At 49.7% G+C, this 17,771-nt stretch overlaps 2 protein-coding genes across 3 annotated transcripts; both read right to left on the minus strand.

Annotated features, from left to right (window-relative positions):
• Positions 1–823: 823 nt before the first annotated feature.
• On the minus strand, positions 824–6,386 carry LOC136941284 (WW domain-binding protein 11). Of its 2 annotated transcripts, none has more exons than XM_067233751.1 (12): positions 6,228–6,386; positions 5,603–5,685; positions 5,329–5,360; positions 5,094–5,187; positions 4,542–4,741; positions 4,194–4,327; positions 3,815–3,981; positions 3,413–3,640; positions 3,180–3,302; positions 2,779–3,066; positions 2,444–2,629; positions 824–1,895 (listed from the first exon to the last, which is right to left on the minus strand). In XM_067233751.1, exons 2-12 carry the CDS (start codon positions 5,664–5,666, stop codon positions 1,210–1,212), a joined length of 2,202 nt encoding a protein of 733 aa, XP_067089852.1. In that variant the 5' UTR covers positions 5,667–5,685; positions 6,228–6,386; the 3' UTR covers positions 824–1,209. The 2 variants fall into 2 exon arrangements, with proteins under 2 accessions (XP_067089852.1, XP_067089854.1); XM_067233753.1 differs by lacking the exon at positions 6,228–6,386 and adding an exon at positions 6,034–6,118.
• Positions 6,387–8,180: 1,794 nt separating this feature from the next.
• LOC136938387 (alpha-2-macroglobulin-like protein 1) lies at positions 8,181–17,179 on the minus strand. Its single transcript, XM_067231681.1, has 34 exons — positions 17,112–17,179; positions 16,633–16,816; positions 16,153–16,309; positions 15,917–15,969; positions 15,786–15,806; positions 15,505–15,673; positions 15,348–15,429; positions 15,030–15,265; positions 14,808–14,917; positions 14,458–14,628; positions 14,139–14,369; positions 13,871–13,931; positions 13,647–13,792; positions 13,164–13,313; positions 12,859–13,044; positions 12,653–12,725; positions 12,409–12,508; positions 12,010–12,235; positions 11,765–11,891; positions 11,562–11,683; positions 11,438–11,489; positions 11,256–11,339; positions 10,978–11,154; positions 10,803–10,884; positions 10,535–10,691; positions 9,944–10,018; positions 9,696–9,861; positions 9,361–9,557; positions 9,067–9,279; positions 8,876–8,991; positions 8,692–8,782; positions 8,545–8,604; positions 8,302–8,407; positions 8,181–8,224 (listed from the first exon to the last, which is right to left on the minus strand). The coding sequence occupies exons 1-34, from the start codon at positions 17,159–17,161 to the stop codon at positions 8,181–8,183; spliced, it is 4,275 nt and encodes a 1,424-aa protein (XP_067087782.1). The 5' UTR covers positions 17,162–17,179.
• Between the last annotated feature and the right edge of the window lie 592 nt (positions 17,180–17,771).

Genomic DNA, 17,771 nt, shown 5'->3' on the forward strand with positions numbered 1-17,771 from the left:
CCTCTACAATCCCACCAACATACATGCCAACATGGAAATTTAAATCTTAAAGATGCTGTAAAGCAAATTCCATGATTTACTTCTCAGTACATTATATACGTGTGAAATGAGTTGCTGAAAGCATGTGCAAAGCGCGAAAACGTTGGCACTGAAATGTGGAGTTAGACCGTTGAACAGTTTCTCACCCGTTTTCAGCTCAGGTTTTGTATAGGCGGGGCAAAACCCAACCTATCTACGTCACAGCCACCAGATCACAGACTGTTTATATAACCTGCATTCTGTGACTCACCTAGTACGATGCAAAGACAAACTAATTAAGCGGTCAGTTCTGATATCTGCAATTGAGTTAGCCAGTTGTTGCTGCTGTTGCTAAATTCAATAAATTCGAGGGGGCGGAGCTTCATCTCCTTCAGGCGACACGCCCCCCCAGTATCAAGCAGAGAAGACTGCTGATTTTTTCACGATTTCAAAGCCTAATCTAACATACTTGTCAGTGTTTTTTTTCTTCATTTGGATGGGTAGTTAACAACATCTTCTGTGGTGTGATGAACTTAGAACTAATTTTCAGTTCTGCTTTACAGCATCTTTAAGGTAATAGAATGTGAAATATCTAACATGATACCGCCTTTCATAACCCAAAATTATTAAATAGTCTACATTGCAAATAGAAATGGCTAGTTTCAGCACAACACTTATGTCCTTGTATTGTTTATTCGCTGCCTACTAAAGTCAGATTCTTGATTTGTTGTTGCTGACTGATCCATCCATCCTCTATTTCACTTATACTCATGCCAACACCAAAACAAATAAGACAGGAGGAGTGTTATCATGGAGTTTTCAAGTATTTATTTAGTTGTACTACAAACACCTGACCAACGTTTCCACTTCAATTACCATGGTTCCTCAGGTCACAATAAAATAAACCTATAGACAGTCATATAAAAAAACATGCTTTTTCACAAAGATAGGGCCAAATCATGTACATTTGGTTGACAATTTCACATCTGCTGCAAATAATTAAACAAAACTGTTCTGGACTCCTCCTGCTTTTCTTTCAGCTTCAGAGTATCATTCAGTACCTGCCCGATTAAAATCACTAGCAATCAGATGTATTACTGACGAGACACTGGAAGTTTCTTTTCTTGCCCTCCTCCTCTCACCCCCTTTTCCTCCTCAGTGTCAGAGCAGGCACTCCTTTCCTCCTCAGTGTCAGAGCAGGCCCTCCATCTCCCTCATGAAGGCCTCGTACACCTGGTCCTTGGTCTTCATATTGGACTGAACCACAGCCCCCATCTGGCCATGATGCACCAGGCCCAGAGGAGCAGCCATGGCTTGCTGTTTCTGGCCCTGCCCTCCTCCGCCAGCATGGCTATCCTCTCCCCTCCTCCCTCCCTTCTCCACCGGCCCCTGGGCCGCCCCGTGCGCCATGCCGCCCTTATCCCTACGCACGCGCAGCGCCGTGGGCACGAAGCGGGTGACCTCCGTCTTGGGGTTGATGATCTGCGGCTTGGCGGAGATGGTGGCGCTGCCGGGCCCCGTACCCGGAGCCAGGCCCCCACCTCCGGCCGAGACCGAGGTGATGTTGGCCCGCTTCTCGATGGTGGGCTGGTGGTGGTGTCCCGGTGGGTTTGGCCCACCAGGGTTGCCCCCCCCAGGAGGCCCTGTGGTTCCTGGGGGGGGGGGCATCTGCATGACCCCCCCGGGGCGCATGGACATGGGTGGCGGGGGCAGCATGGAAGTCTGGGAGCCCTCTGGGTTGGAGGCAGAGCCTTTCTGTCGCTGGACTATGCTTGGAGGGGCACTGAGGACGTTGGCGTTAAGCGGCGGGGGGAAGAGGGAGAGGGGTGGGGCCATGGGCCGGAGGGGGCCGGACCGTGGAGGAGGAGGGGGCATACCTACAGCAAGGAGAGGAAATCAGAGTTAGAAAAACAATGAGCCACAAGAAAAGAGTGACAGAGCAAACGGAGAGAGAGACAGTAGGTCAGGTCTAACTCAAATATCAAAACGTCTTGGGTGGGTGCGTTGAAATGTAAAAAAAAATACCTGGAATGGAAAATCACACATCTTGCTTTGCTCTGTCTGTATTTTGATGCCAAGAAGACCCATGTTTATCGACAGCAGGGGTTTCACATAAGCTGCATGTCATGATGTGTGATGCGTGGATGTCTGAAACTATGTTAATACCGTTTGCTCCGGGGGGTGTCTGGCTGCTGCTAGGTCTGTGTTAGCATAGCATACACATCTGCAAGGCTGCTGCTAGGTCTGTGTTAGCATAGCATACACATCTGCAAGGCTGCTGCTAGGTCTGTGTTAGCATAGCATACACATCTGCAAGGCTGCTGCTAGGTCTGTGTTAGCATAGCATACACATCTGCAAGTCTTCCGCATAGGATGTCCAGGGGTGAAAATACGAACAGTAAAACGCGTGTCCACACACACAAACCTGGAGGTGCTGGAGGTGGTAGTCTGGGTGGGGGGCCCCTGGGTGGGGGGCCCGGAGGGAGACCAGGAGGGGGGCCTGGGGGAGGGCCGGGGGGCCGGCCTGGTGGGGGTCCGGGAGGCAGGAGGCGTGGCATGGGCCCTCTCAGACCTCCAGGCATACCGGGGGGCCTCAGGAAAGGGGGGGCACCTGACGATGAGGGAGGAACTACATTTAGATTTGAACTACACCCAGGCATATGCTGTCAGACAGATGTCACTCATGTAACCAGGTATAATACAAGCCCCTATCTACTAAATTCAGTCCAGTTCTACCGAACATGACAGAAGCTCAATCACCTGGGGGAGGGCCTGGAGGGGGACCAGAGGGTGGACCCGGGGGCCTCATTGGAGGAGCCGGGGGAGGTCCCAGGGGCGGAGGGCCTGTGAGTAGAGGACCCTGCATGTGTGGGGGCCCTTGCTGCGCCCCCATTGGTCCAGGGGGTGGTGGCATGCGCTGATTGGGCATAAGATGAGATTGGTTGTCTCCCGGCGGCCCCCGGTCCTCGATGTCGGAGTTGTCCGATTCGTCGGTGTACTCTTCCTCCACCTCCTCTTCCTCGCCCTCTTCTTCAGGGATGGACTGCCCTGAAGACACGCAAGGAAGGGGTGAGTGAGAAAATGGAAGACAAATGAGGTAAACATAATCTGCCGCATGCAAAACACCTTCAAGTGAAACCATAGAAGAAGAGCTCCAGTACCTGCCATCCGTAACATCATGGCCTGCAGTGGGGTGATGGCCTTGGTCTTCTTCACCACCCTCTTCTTCTTCCTCTCTCTGCTGGGCGCCGCAGGCGGCATGTCCGCAAACCGCACGCTGCGACCTGCCAAAGACCAGGAGCACAGGTCAACAACGCACAAACCACCTCACCCATCTCCGCCAATGTCTAGTCGACGTCGTACGACGCCACCTTCCCAAAGCCCTAGCTCTGACCCGCATGCCGATCGCCCCTGTCGTCCTCTCTCCCCCTGTCCTCATCCTTCCGGTCCACCATCATCCTCCTGTCGCCGTCGGTCCCCTCGTCCCGCTCGCCGTCGCTGTCGTCGTCCGACTCGCTGTCGTCGTCCTCCCCGTCGTCTCCGTCGCTCTCGCTCCCGCTGTCCCTCTCCCCGCCGCCCATCAGGGAGTCCATGGCGATACCGCCGTCCGGGCCGGGCATGTCTGTTGAAAGTGAGCGGGAGACAGAGAGGGGGGGATTGGAGAGAGAGAGGGAGAACTGTCAGCAGGCTGGTATGGCACTATTACAATCTACTGTGTGTTTGTATGTGTGCAAGTACTGTTTGTGTGTGTGTATATGCGTGTACTGTATGCATGTGTGCTTCATGCATGTGTTACCCGTGTCCGTGGCGTAGTGCTGGGGCCTGCGGGAGCCGTACAGGGCCAGGACCTGCGGGGGTGGGGGGCCGGGAGGGGGCCCCGGGGGCTTCCTCCCGGGAGGCAGACGGGGCACCCCAGCCACTGCCGCGGACATGGGGGCCGAGGACGACGAGAAGGGGCCCTTACTGATGGACAGAAAGGGAGAGAGAGAGAGAGAGAGAGAGAGAGAGAGAGAAGTGGGGGTTGTCCAAAAGGAGAAGCCATTGAGAAAGGAAAGACCGGGAGAAGAAGGAGAGAAGTAAGTATTAGCAGGGTGCAACGAAAAAAGAATCTGTGTTGTCCCCTTTTTACAACAGTCCTGCCTCTAAGAGGGCAGCGGGGGCTGGTTGGTGCCCACCTGAAAGGGGTACCCTTCTTCAGGATGGAGGGCGGCTGAGCGCCAGGCAGGGGGATGTCCTGGATCAGGATGCTGGAGGGGGCGTGGGGCATCTCCGGCAGTGGGATACTGTCCACCTCCACCAGCTCTGCGTTCTGCCACGCACACGGTGGAAAAGGAAGCAATGAAATGTCAAGGGAGGAGAGGGACGGAGATGTAGAGGGGGACACCGCTCACAGTACACCCTCTACCTCAGGCCAATAGACCGACGGGAGAAAAAACTGGACGGAATACTGAGAATGAAAGGACATGTGAGGGAGAATGTCTCTGGAAAAGGTGTGCTCGCAGCACTGCGACACACACACACACCTTGACAGAGTCGAAGTAGAGCGACAGCTGGCCGCGCTTGGTCTCATAGTCCAGCTCCAGCTTGCGGAGCTCCTTGTAGGTCTCGGGGTTCTCCCGCTCGTACAGGCGGACGATGCGCTCGAAGGTCTCCCGCAGCTTCTTCCTCTTGTCCCTCAGGACCTTCTCGTTCAGCAGGGGCTGCTGCTGCACCGGGTTGAACTCTGGGAGGAGGACAAGCATGGGGGGAGAGAGTGAGTAAGAGGGGGGGAGTGGGAGTGAGAGAGAGAGGGGGGGAGAGAGTAAGAGTGTGTGGGTGGGAGTGAGAGAGAGAGGGGGGGGAGAGAGAGTAAGAGTGTGTGGGTGGGAGTGAGAGAGAGAGGGGGGGGAGAGAGAGTAAGAGTGGGTGGGAGTGAGAGAGAGAAATGTGGAGGGGTGAGAGAGAGAGAGAGAGAGAGAGAGAGAGAGAGAGAGAGAGAGAGAGAGAGAGGGGAAGAGAGAGAAAGAGGGAGGGGGAAAGAGAGGGGAAAGAGAGGGAGAGAGAGAGAGGGGGAGAGAGACATGCTCACTCCTCACCCATTTCATCCAGCTTCTCCATGTCCTTGATGATCTGTCTGGGGTCCTTCATCTTCAGAACAGCAGCCCTTACCATCATCCTCTGCTTCTTGTTCTGGGAACCAGACAGGAGCCACGGTTACAATGGAACAGTGACCAGACATCTCTACTGTGGGGTTTCAAGACCATCATGCACGTTCAAATAGGTTGAACTATTTTGAATACTGGCACAGACATGAGTCAGTCAGCACCATACCTTTTTCAGCTCCCTCTTCCTGGCCTCCTTCCCTATAGGGGAGTGAGGACAGACACCGTGATCAGAGGAGCACCACAACATATGAACTCAAAAAGAACCAGTCAAGTCAAAGAAAAATCACTAATAGCATGATGTTGCTTTCATCACAGGGACTATGATTGCATCTGTCTGGTGACATAAACATGGAAGGCCATCCCTAGACGTTTTAATATAGGGTCCATGGTGTAGTGTATTTTCTTTTTTTTGCGTGTTATGGTGTGCATAAGTTACTTACTGGCTTGGTCCGTGGGGTTCATGAACTTTCCACTCTTGGTGGAGGAGGTCGAACGTCGCCCCATGGTGACGATACTTCTTCACCTGGCACAAAAGACACGTGAAAAACACTGTACTCATCGAACTTATCACTACCAATGACTAAGACATATGCGAGTAGTCAATATACTCAATCATTATCAATATCTAAATCCCGGTGAATATTGTATTATACTTGAATACAAGTGTCTCCATGATTAGTATCAACGGTCAGTCTACACTACACAGCTGAGCTAACTAGCTCTAGCTAACTAGTGGTGTTAGCTAGTGCAGCGTTAAGGTAGCTACCAACCGGTGACTGTAGGCTACATGCACTTGTTTGTCAGTGAGACTGTCAATAAGACAGGTGGTAGCAAGCAACTGGGACCCATATTCGCACATTTATATACATACCTTATTCAGAAGATAAGTTAGTTAAAGGGTATTGTCGAATTGTGAAGTTCAGATCAATAGCACTAATACAGTAGTACACGAAGCAGCAGCAGGTTAAGCTAGCTAACGACGACGTTACTGTAACGGCGCTAGCTGCCTAGAGTCTAAACTAGCTACATAGCTTATTGAACGCTTGGAAAATAAACATAACTGACCTTCAGCCCACGAGAAAACGGTGTGATCGTACCTCTTCCTAAGAGGTGATATATGAATTTGAATTCAAATCACAAATGTGAAAACTGTGTGCATCGATGAGTCTAAACGAGCACAACACATTACAATACTAGTTGATGTAGCAGTCGGCCATGTTTACACTCCCGCGGGCCAGGGCGGAAATGGTGGTGAATCAAGCGGAAACGCGACGAAAGAAAACCAAAGTCAAGCAGACTCGCACAGCCATGTGGCTGGCTGAGGGCGCAACAGGCTCTAGCTCCTCGCACCACCCAGGTGTTGTACCGAAATCGGTGACCTCTCAAAAACTTCTTTTGACTCTCGAAAACTGTGACCAGGGGTCGACCATTTGCTGAACTAGGCAGAGCAAATAGCGTCAATTGCCAGTACACTGTGTTTTATAGCTCTCCCAGCTCTAAAGTCAAGTTCAGATGTTCCTAAAAATATACATTAAGGCTTAGGGTTGCCACCCGTCCTGTATTGAACAATAACATTCACCGTCCCTTGCTGAGTCAATACAGGACGCAATATGTCCCGTATTTTCGTGCTCACCCTACTCTGCTTACATTACGTTCACATGCTTGGAATTACATGAGAAATAATAAAACCAATAGTTTCACGAGACATAGACGTATCAGAATACCAGGCAAGCTGTCTGTCACCATCACTCAACGTCATTGTTACCCTGGTTACGTAGACTTATAAGGCGCGCGGCTTTTAAAAATGCCGGCCAATAACAACTACCTTTGGCTCAAGTCCTGTAAAGCGAGTCTGTCAAAATACAGAAATAAGTGGCAGACGGAGAACAGAACAGTACGGTCGAGTAAGGTCCTGCCTGGCTAAATTTTGCAACTACAATGTGTTAATTTTGGTGATTGAATACTGGTGACTTAAATTCCTTGCCGAGCACCGTCAACGACCTCTGTCACAAGCCGACACCTGAAAAATATGTAGTTTACGCTTTCATAAATGTCAACTTTGTGCGTAATGATAAATGCTCAATGAACAATCCCTTATGGGAGGGGTCAGAGGGCTGAGCGGTTAGGAAATTGGGTATTAATGTTAAGGTTGCTGGTTCAATTCCCGGCCATGCAAATGACGTTGCGTCCTTGGGCAAGGCACTTCACCCTACTTGCCGCTAGGGGAATGTTCCTGTACTTGCTGTAAGTCGCTCTGGAGAAGAGCGTCTGCTAAATGACTAAAAGTAAATGTCAAAGCGATACTCAGTGATGGCCATCTGCTCTTATGATTCCAAGTTCATGCTGTTGAGGAAAATGAGCCATATAGAAATGCTCAGCGGGTGTAGATTCATGTCATAACTTTAATTTAACAATGGACCCACTGGCTTTATGTAATCCATGCCCTCTGCAAGTGTGGTAGCTGAAAGCCCTCATGTACTCTACCGTCCACCAGTTTGTCTGCCCACTGCGATATATAGCTTGAAACTTCAGTGAGTGACCATGAGCCCAAACGAAATAGTACAGCACACCCTCATGCGAGTGGCAGAAAGATGTCACGGTTTCACCCATCGAGTCCCTCTTCAATTCCTTTTTCTAAAGTGAGAGTTCTTTGAATTAAGCTGCCAGCCCAGCAGCGTCAAACTGAAGCAAAAAAGATAACCGAGAGACAAATTATATTGAAACAAGTTTTCAACCAATAGAAATAAGTGGGTGTAGCTAGACACAACACAGTAGAGCAGATTTTGTAAAAGCTTTTATTGGTCAGATACAGGAAATGTAATGCAGATGTCCGTCATTTTACATATCGCCTGTGGAAATAACTGGGTCAGTAGTTGCACATGGACACCTCAAAATGCTTGTTGCTACAGTGAGACATCCTGTCCCATTTCAATAACATTCTCCAGTAAAAAGTAATCAAAAGGCAAAGTTATGTACACAGTGGGGGGCAGGAACTGCTGTGAAGCAGAGATGATCAACTTACTCTGCACAGGTAGAGCTGTACTCACTAACCGCCTCGTCACCTGAGGAAAGATGCATGGAAATTGAGCAAAGAGCACATTATATACCCCCATTGTGTGCATGTGGTGCACATTCATACTTTTCTGGTAATAGTCGTAGACTTTGACCACAGCAGGTTGGAGGTTCTTGACAGGAAAGTCTTCCACCATGACGAGCGTGTAGGACATGGTCTCCATCTGCTTCAGCTGGAAAACAAGGCCTTGCATTAGACTGCAATTCAATCAATACTGGCAATGCACCCATTTGAAATGAACGGTTACAGCTGTGTATTTGTAGATGGTTGGACCAGTAGTTCCAGTTCAGCCTAGGGTTTGTCACCTACCTGTTCTACATAGATGATCACATGTCCATCCTTTTCATCAACACGCTTTGAAGTCTTCATCTGAAAGAACACAATATGAAGTTACAGTAGTATGGTAGTGTAGCGGTATCGAACCACTTCAAGTGAACACAAAACATCTGAACTCACAGGGTTCACTGAGGTCTTGTCTAGGATGAAGCCGGAAAGAAGTTTGACGTCAATAATAACCATGTTGGTCTCATCCCGGTGACCACTGTACCTACAAAAAACAATAGAAGTCACATGTCAGTCCTGCTTTAACTCTAACTTTAAGGATGTTATTCCAGTTCGCTTGGTCTAAGAGGGCCAGTACCTGACTTTAACCACCAAGATGAGTGAGGGTTTGGGTTCACACCTATCGACCACCTCAACTGTCACAGCAAAGGCAGAGACGTCTGGACGAGGGGGGGTGTTGTAATGCAGAGCGATCTGGAGCAGGTTGGAGGTTAGACAACTGCAGTAAGGTCAGGGATGTTAATTAGGGGGGGGGGGGTACAGTCTGACCTGGACAAACACACAGCTCTCCCCTTCAGCCCTGATCTGGTACTCTCCAGGAACCTGCTCTAGTGGCTGTTCCTGGTACAGCAGGCGGTTCTGCTGGTCCACCCTGAAGTCCTGCCTCCAGCCACCAGAGGTCACCACCACTGTAGTAGCACCTCCTGGACTGTAGGTGGCAGCACCGTATTTTGCCAGGGCCTGCAGTGCCACCACTGTGTCCTGGTGAAAAAGGTCAATAGACAATGTTACAGTATACAAGTTTGTCTTAAATTAGTTTAAGTGGAATGTAGGCATCCCTACTTGTGTAGAAGAGAAGCCTCCATTGAGGTCCTGTTGCCTGACCAGCCAGCGGACGATGCTGGATGCGTAGTCCAGCCCGAAACCTTGCATTACCGGTCCGGAGAGAAGCGCGAGCAACACATACGAGGTCATCTCCACGGCGATGGAGTTCAGGCCAGTCTCAGGAGTGGCTGTTCTCTCCCAGTGACGAGCACCATCTGGAGGGCGCGTTCTCAGCATCAGGAACAGTTCACACGACCCAACCTTTGCTCATCAGGGCCCCTCTGAATCGTCACTAGTTGTTCCATGGTCCTAACCCATGGGCACCAACCAGCCAGGCCAGTCTAGCCAGGTACCTGTGATCTGGGCAGCCTGGTCCAGGTGGGTGATCAGCATGCTCCGTTTGTCCTGGTCTCCTGCCAGGGTGAAGGTGTAGGAGAGCAGGGCTACAGTGTAGAGGTTATCCACTGGGTTGGCCATCGCAGTCCATAAGCAGCCCAGACAGGTCACCACCATGGGGTCCTGGGGACACAGACAGGCAGTCAGGCTAAGGGGTGTGGTTACAGGCAGGCTACAGCAATACTGGACAGTCGTTTCCACCTACAGTGGTGTCATGGCCCAACTCCAGCAGAGCTGCAGTGACATAGGCAGTCAGGGACACGTCGTCACTCACGCCTCCCTGAAAGTCACAAGACAAAACGGAAACAGTTAGCCAACAGGGCTACGACAGAACTGCTTTGTTTCAGTGCAGCCACTGGTTCTCAGGTCTGGCAAAACATGGCCAGGCATAGGCGATTCTAGGTTTTAAAACTGGGGGTGCAAAGGGTAGTAAATGTATTTATGCTTCCAAAAAATATGCCAAAAGTAGATCTTTTTTTTTTTAATCATCAATCAGTAGAGAACAAACCATGATAGAACATACAACTGACTACTTAAAATCGATTTAAATTAGAAAATGTAAACATTTATCCCTACAGAAAATGCACCCCCTGCAAAATCACCAATGTGGCCAGGTATGTGGGGTTAAATGTTTGATTGCATGCAGTGTCCACCTTCAGGGTCCAAAGGGGTCCTAGATGACCCTCATCTGGTCGAAGGATTAAAGCTTTTGGTGACAATGTTTGTCAGGTCATGACATTAACTGTACAAATCAGGGCTAGGTAGTGAATAATCAACCTGCTCCTTCTGCCTTCACCTGCATGTCATTGTGGAAGAGCTTCCCCACAGAGGTGATGCAGCCATTAGGCTGCTGCAGACCGGCCAACCAGGACTTCGCCATGGTGATGTGGACGGGGTCAATAAAAATGAAACGGTGCGCCCCTCCGAAAGACTTCATTACGAAGGTGGTCAACCTGTGGCCACAAATGAAACTCAGATGGCGGCAGCCAGCCAAACATGTGGTACAGCCAGTTGGGAAATGGGATTCATTTTGCTCACAGCATATATTGACCAAGCAGACCCACCAGGTGTTGCCAGACTCATCACTCTGGCCAAAGGCGCTGTACGATCCATCAGTATGTCTGTAGTTGAGCTCATTCTGATAACCTGAAAAGAGAATTCAAACCCAACAGGTGAAAACACGTCACCACTGAAAGCCAGTCATTCAAGCCTTCCCACCGGCTTGTGCCTCTGACTCACCACCCTTCAGGAAGACGACAGCCTTGTCCCCGATCTCAGTGGTCAGTTGATAGGTGCTCTGCAGGTACTCCAGGATGTAGACGTTGGGGGCAAACTGAAGCATGTTCTGCTCTCCACAACCAGAGGGCATGGCCAGCAGGCTGCCCACATTCCTCAAGGCTCTGCCCATCAGGTCACCTGGGAGGAGGCACCAGGTGGTCTTTATTGGAGCCAATTAAATTGTGACCGATACTGCCAAGTGGCAGCAGTGCTGAAGGGTATAGTACTGAGGTTCTTACCCAGGACAGAGAGCGAGGCCTTGGCTGATCCAATCACAAACTCAGCCGGCAGCTGCAGAGAGATCATCTCCTCTACTGGACCCGCTGGAGACAGCAAGTGGACAAGAGCATTACCCATTAGAAGCGTCAACATGTGCAAGCCACCAGTGTTGATATTATACCAGTGTTAGTAGCAGGCTCACCTGCAGGGCAGAGGAGAGCGTTGTAGCTGACGGTCTCATGGATCCCCTCAGCCTACAGGTAGACATAATCTTAACATCCGAGGTCATATGAGCTTGAACCCACAACATTAATGCACCAACTCACCTCCACCAAGAATGTCTGGACCACCGTGTCAATGCGGCCCATCTTGGGAACAGTAGGCAGGCCTTTGCCACAGCGAACAATGGTCTTTATGGCCTCTGCACTCACCTTCACACTCACCTCCCCTACAGTCAGAAACACCATCAAGGGTCAAGTCTTGCATGATTGAGTGCCTACAAAGCTCATATTCCCCCCCTCCTCCTCACCTAGAGCGGTGGGGGTGATGAGCCACTGGAAAGTTCTGCTCTCATTGGCACACAGACACAGCAGGTACTGGCAGCCAACACAGGATGTGATGCTGAACTGGTCTGATTGTGACACGGTCACCTTCACCTGAGGAGCAAAGACAGAACACGTCATCCTCAATACATGGAACCAGTCGTTTGTGGCACCAGTATAATCGAGCCCTGCCTCCTTCAAGCTGCCGCAAGACAAGGAGCTCCTCATTTACCATGATGCACGTGGAGAGGTAGTTGAAGACGGTGGCCCGGAGGGCAAACACCTCGCCGCGGATGACTGAAAACGGTAGGGTGAGGCTGACGAAGAAAGGCTGGAAGGCTGTGAGGGTCGTACTGGGCGCCAGACCCAGACCCCCAGGGGACGTGCAGAAAGCTCCAGAAGCCCATGTGGTAATGGTGTCAGGGACGGTCTTCTCAACCGTCATGGCGCCAGAGTCTCTGGAGGGGGAGAACATGCTGGGTTAGTCTGAAGAATCTAACAGCGCCTCAAGAGTAGTTGACACGTTCAACATGTCACAATTCAAGGTTGGTCCAAGCATTGTAATTGACGCTGTACTTTATGCCAAAACTACAACACGTCTATGGAATGCTTATATCGGCAGGTGGTTTACCCAACAGGCACCAGGTCCCAGATCCAGGTCTCTGGGAAGTATGTTCGCAGTGTGTCTTGTCGGATGACATCAGATGAACCACTGATGGGGGCATTTAACACTGGGAGAGAATGTTTGGGGCTCATGGTCAGTCCCAACATGTCTGGGAAAAATCCCACCGTTCATAGAATGCTTACGGTTAACTTATGAAACCTGAATCCCTAAATGTGATGTGCAGGGTTGAAATTATTCTGCATGAACATACCAGGGTAAGGGTATGATGTACAGTCAAAAGGCATCTGCACATCAGAGTTGGTCATGATCTTCATACCTATATCCTGAAAAAAAGAAATTGTAAAAAAAAAAAAAAAAAAAAAAAAAAAGCCACTTTAACCTATTATAGTACTGTCATTACAACATTGGTATCAAATGTTTGCTTGAAAACAAATACCATCCCTTGATGGCACTTACTCTGAAGACTTTGTAAACATCGATCCTGTTGTTAAAAATCCAGTGGCGGCCTAATGGCATAGATGGTCTGTCCACTGGCAAGGGAAGCAGGTTCAATGGTCCCACAGGTGTGCATGGGTTGGATTCAGGATCTTCGATATTGTAATTGTAGTCTGACAACTTGTAGACCGGTAGTAGGTTATACACCTGCATTCACAGACACAAAGGGTCACTGCAACGATCAAACGCAAGCAGTATATGAGCAGTGAGCAGGAACTTGTCAAGATGGTTCCAGAGCATGTGGTCAGATAAGAGCGGCAGGGTACCGATTGGCTGCTGAGCTCCTCTCCAGGCTGTAGCAGCAGGACTGACTGGTCGATGGACCTGACGGAACAGAGGGAGCCTGGCTGAGCCTTCAGCATCAGGGACACAGTCCCTCCAGGTAGTGCCTGGAGCGAGGCGAACTGCAGAGACACCTGCACACACAGCATAAACAATTCACAGGAACACATGGCATATGAACAAAGGGATCAAATATACATGTATGGAAAGTGTTAGGATTGAGATTAGGAAGCCCTCTTAATGTACAATTCTGGCTGTGCTGACCACATCTGCGTACCCTCAACCCCCCCCCACTACACATTCCTGTTCAAAGGGCTTCAAGAGTAGTATTTACTGTCTGGGGTCTGATCAGACATCCAAGTGGAATCCTGTACAATCTGACAACTAAAGTTTACTGGTCAAACTGAACCCTAGTGGGGACCATACAGTCATGATGGGTACTACACAGGCTGTGGAGACAATCATACCTTGTTCTTGAGGCAGAGCTCGACAGGGAAGTCCATGCTGTCGGCCACAATCACTCCATTGGGCATGATTGTATACACAACCACTTGTGCCACTGGGGCAAGCTCATCAACATGCTCAAGTGGCACACGCAAAGTCCCTCGGTTTTCTAGCGACAGTTTAAAGTATGATCAACCTACAGGAAAAGTTACAGTAGATGTGACAAGACAACACTCCTTGACTGTACCTGACTTCTTCACAGACACGGGGAGACGCCCACTTCTCACCACACTGCCTCTGGACATCACCTACAGGACACACAATACCAGACCAAGTTTATGCTTTGCCAATGAAATCTGTGCAAACAACCACTCCCCATCCAGGTCAGACTTTAGTGTAAACCTAGTGTAGCTCTGCTTGCTTACATAAAGCATGTTACCCCATCTTAAATTTCAGTTTGAGACCATTCCCTTTTTGGTGCCATGTCAAGACTACGTTCACATCTAGCATCTCACCATAAAAAAGAAGTCCAGAGTCTTCTGGCCCTTATCGAGTTCCTGCCCCTTGACAGTGTAGGAGGCGAGTAAGACGGCGTCAGTGTCACAGGATAAGCTCTGGCTGGTATACTGGAGAGATACAGAGCTCCTGCTCTTGGAGTAGAAGGCTGTGATGTAGCGGTAGGCCGAGGTGCATCCTGGCATGCGTTGCGGTCCAGAAAACGAAAACGCTTCCAACTTTGAGCGAGCCTGAAGACAACACAAGAAAACCAGGGGTGGAACTCACCCCTCACATGCTAAACAAGGTCACCCTTTTAATGGAGGATGGAAGGCAGACCTCCAGAGATGCACCATTCTTCCAGGTGGTGGTGGTGGTGACCAGAGAGAAAGGGACCATGCCACTGCTGTCTGTGGTAAGGGTCCAGTTCTCTGACTGCCCATCTGCATTCAGGATCAGGTAGACCAACTCGTTAGCAGCGGGGGAGAGGTCTGGGCCCACCACCTTGATCTGGAAATCACAGGACACATGACTGCAGCACAACACCAAAGCTGTTGGCTTCAAGTTCTTCATTAGAAACCAATACCGCATATCTAACAATATACATAGCTTGGAGCAGTGACCATTTCAAATTGTGAAATTGATAGTGTGCCGCATAGTTCTACTACGGCTGACGGTCGAGTGGTCACCTTGCCCTGGAAAAGGATGCCAGGTTTGAAGTATGAGGGGACACCCTCAAACGTGACATCTCTGATAATGCTGGTGAACACGGCACTGCCACTGCCCTTCATGACAACCCCTGGTGGAAAGACAGACAAGGGAAGATGACATCCGTTTGCACACCATGAATAGGCTCCAACATTGTCAGCATCTCCCTTTTCCACTTCACTGACCCAGTCTCCTCCCCTTACCTGTCCCACTCTCCTCTAGTTCCACCTGCACATCAAAGAGATCCTGATACCCATATTGGTCCAGTCTGAACAGAGTCACGTCCACCACTTGTGTTGCACAGCCACTTGGGTCAGTCACACCCAGGTTATACTTCCCGCAGATTCTGGAGTCTCCGTCTGGGTGACCCCAATTATAATAGTCTTTCCTGCAGACCTCAGCCCTCAACGAGCCCAGGACAGGCTTCCCATATGTGTACCTGAGGACCAGCACACACAGCTTAGTACCAATGGAAAACTGGTCTAAGGGAGTCACGTGACCAAGGTTTCTGTAGAACTTACTTTCCGCACACCCTCAGTGTGACCTCAGTGTCCAGGATGGTGATGTTGGGCAGAGACACCGTGACCTCGAACTTGGGCAGAACTGGAATTGAGACAGTGTTAGAGCAAAACCAACCATCACCAGGGGCTTGAACACACATGTAGGGCCCATTCTGACCATATTCTTTGAGGTTGAAGCCAGTGGAGGTCTGCTTGCCCCCCTCGTTCCAGACGGTGATAATGTATCGGCCCAGAGGGGCCTCTGCTGTGGTGGCGTGGGAGAGGTCCAGCATGCCACTGACCGTTGAAAGGTCCAGCCACTGAGCGATGCGGTTGGAGTTGGGATCCTGGGCACCCATCAGAAATGCAGAAAGTGTGGTTAGCGTCAGAGGGGAGGGGCATCTCCAGAATACGGCTTGCATGTCTGGGGTTAGTCCATCAAATACCAAGTAGTCGTACCTGAATCTCCACAGTTTGATACTGGGGGGGGGGGGAAGAGAAACAGTGTAAAGCAAAGTCGACTGAATGATCATGGAGCTACTGGAGGAAGGTAAGGATTAAACTTGGAGCAGTCTCAGGAGGTAGCTCACCTTCTGGTTGTAAGTCCCAAAACTGGAAGTCAGAGAGACGACTCGGAACTGAACTGGAAAATGGTCAGAAAACGTCACATACAGGAACAATGCCATCCAGCCAGTAGGCTTGGATTGTTTGTAGACCTGCAAGCGTGGCACAGACTAGCCATGCGCAAGTCAACTCAATGTTGTATTCCATGCCAAGCAAAGCGGGAGAGACGATCAGAAGGGTCTCCAACAGGAATACCACCTACCCTTCTGGCCAGGTTTGTAGATGGGCTTGTCTGTCTGGATGATGGTGATGAAGTTAGAGGGTGTAATGAGGATCTTTGTCTCCTTGCTCATCGAGTCCTTATATCCAGTCAGAGAGACACCGAGGGTGGCCACAGTGTCAAGCAACACAGAGGGTACCTGAAAAACATCTAGATATGGGCATCTTGGCAGGCAAAAGGCATGGAATACAGATCTCAGCATTGGGTATGAAAACAAATCCAAGGAGTTCACACCTCCAAAGCCAGAAACAGCCATGTATGCATGAAGATCTAGTTAAGCATGGTGGAGACTTGGCTTAGCACATAAAAAGGTTATACCTTAGCTACAGGACTTGTTGGAGCCAGTGGTTCTACACAACTTGACATTTACAGAACAGTTTAGGTCAACAAGCTACGTTTTTACACTTGAACCATATAGCAAGAGGGAGGGGGACAGACAGAAGGGGAAAACTTAACAAATACCTCGAATGGGAGACAGTAATGAAAGCCCCAGTTGACTATGGTCTCCAGTAGCCTGGCTAACTGTCCCTGCTCCAGCTGTAGCGTCACCATGAGTGAAATGGGCTCCGTGGGCTTGTGAACATGGACACACAGGGTCTCCATGCTCCCACCCACCACCTGGGAGCTCATCGTCACCAAGTAGATGCTACAGAGGACAACACATGGATCAGTTGGCTGCCAAAGTATACAACTCATCTAGGCTTGTCTCGACTCCGGCAGGAGTCCCCAAGTTAATGGATTTCATGACTGCATTGTGTTAACACACCAAGGCACCAGGTGGATGAAGCAGGTGCGCCCATTTTAGCCTCATGCACGGAGCCGAGTTGTCAAGTAGGCAATATGTGCACAACAAATTACAGTGTAGTTTTCTCATCTCATTATCTAGGACACAGAATTACACATTTCAAATGTTGTTATGGCAGTAGGCAAAGTGTACTTACGATTCATTGAACATGCGCGACGTCGCATTTTGCAAAAGCGCACAAGCCATTACTAAAGCGAAGAACAGCATTGTTGGTTCCAAGACGGTACGGTCCGTGTTGGACAGATACAAAGAAGAAAAAGATCGGTCAGAAAATGTTTTTTTCCGACCGGTATTCCTAACAACTCACTGGATATGTCTATTTGTAGCAGAGAACACCACTATGGTGAGATGCTACACCAATTGGTTAATTGATTTCCCACCGCCTTCCTCCCGCTTCTTCGATTAAATCCACCAATTTAACCTCCCTAACTCAGTCAGTGCATGCAAATCATTTGGCCCTTTACACCTGAATGACTTGCTTGCAGATAAAGCTCATCCACATAGCCAATAACACCATAAATGGACTGCTATTGAGCATACGTGGTCCTGCATAATATTACTATGGAATCAAAAACCTAGGTTCATGTAGAACTTTGACATCAAATGGATATTGTCAATATTTTATTGAAGAAGTCTCTCAACATACTGTATAGCCTATAAACAGTGTCAGTAGGCCTCATCCTTGTAAGCTAACACTGCCACCTGTTGGTAAAATAACGGGACCGTCCTAGCCTGGGTGCCAGCCAAACTTAACCCGCCCACAAAAAAATTTGGTCGGGAAGTTGGGTCTGGGGTA

Source organism: Osmerus mordax, chromosome 3, assembly GCF_038355195.1.
Source record: "Osmerus mordax isolate fOsmMor3 chromosome 3, fOsmMor3.pri, whole genome shotgun sequence".
Taxonomy (NCBI): Eukaryota; Metazoa; Chordata; class Actinopteri; order Osmeriformes; family Osmeridae; genus Osmerus; species Osmerus mordax.

Bases quoted from the DNA above. Each gene is read 5' to 3' on its own strand.
- LOC136941284 (XM_067233751.1), bottom strand. From the start codon at position 5,666: ATGGGGCGACGTTCGACCTCCTCCACCAAGAGTGGAAAGTTCATGAAC. The intron at 4,742-5,093 runs GTGAGGAGTGAG...TCCTCCTCCCAG, and splicing joins GGAGAAGCTGGATGAAATGG to AGTTCAACCCGGTGCAGCAG. The intron at 4,328-4,541 runs GTGTGTGTGTGT...TGTGCGTGGCAG, and splicing joins TCTACTTCGACTCTGTCAAG to AACGCAGAGCTGGTGGAGGT.
- LOC136938387 (XM_067231681.1), bottom strand. From the start codon at position 17,161: ATGGCTTGTGCGCTTTTGCAAAATGCGACGTCGCGCATGTTCAATGAA. The intron at 10,692-10,802 runs GTGGGTCTGCTT...TTGTGGCCACAG, and splicing joins GATGAGTCTGGCAACACCTG to GTTGACCACCTTCGTAATGA. The intron at 10,019-10,534 runs GTGAAGGCAGAA...TGTGACTTTCAG, and splicing joins TCTTCCACAATGACATGCAG to GGAGGCGTGAGTGACGACGT.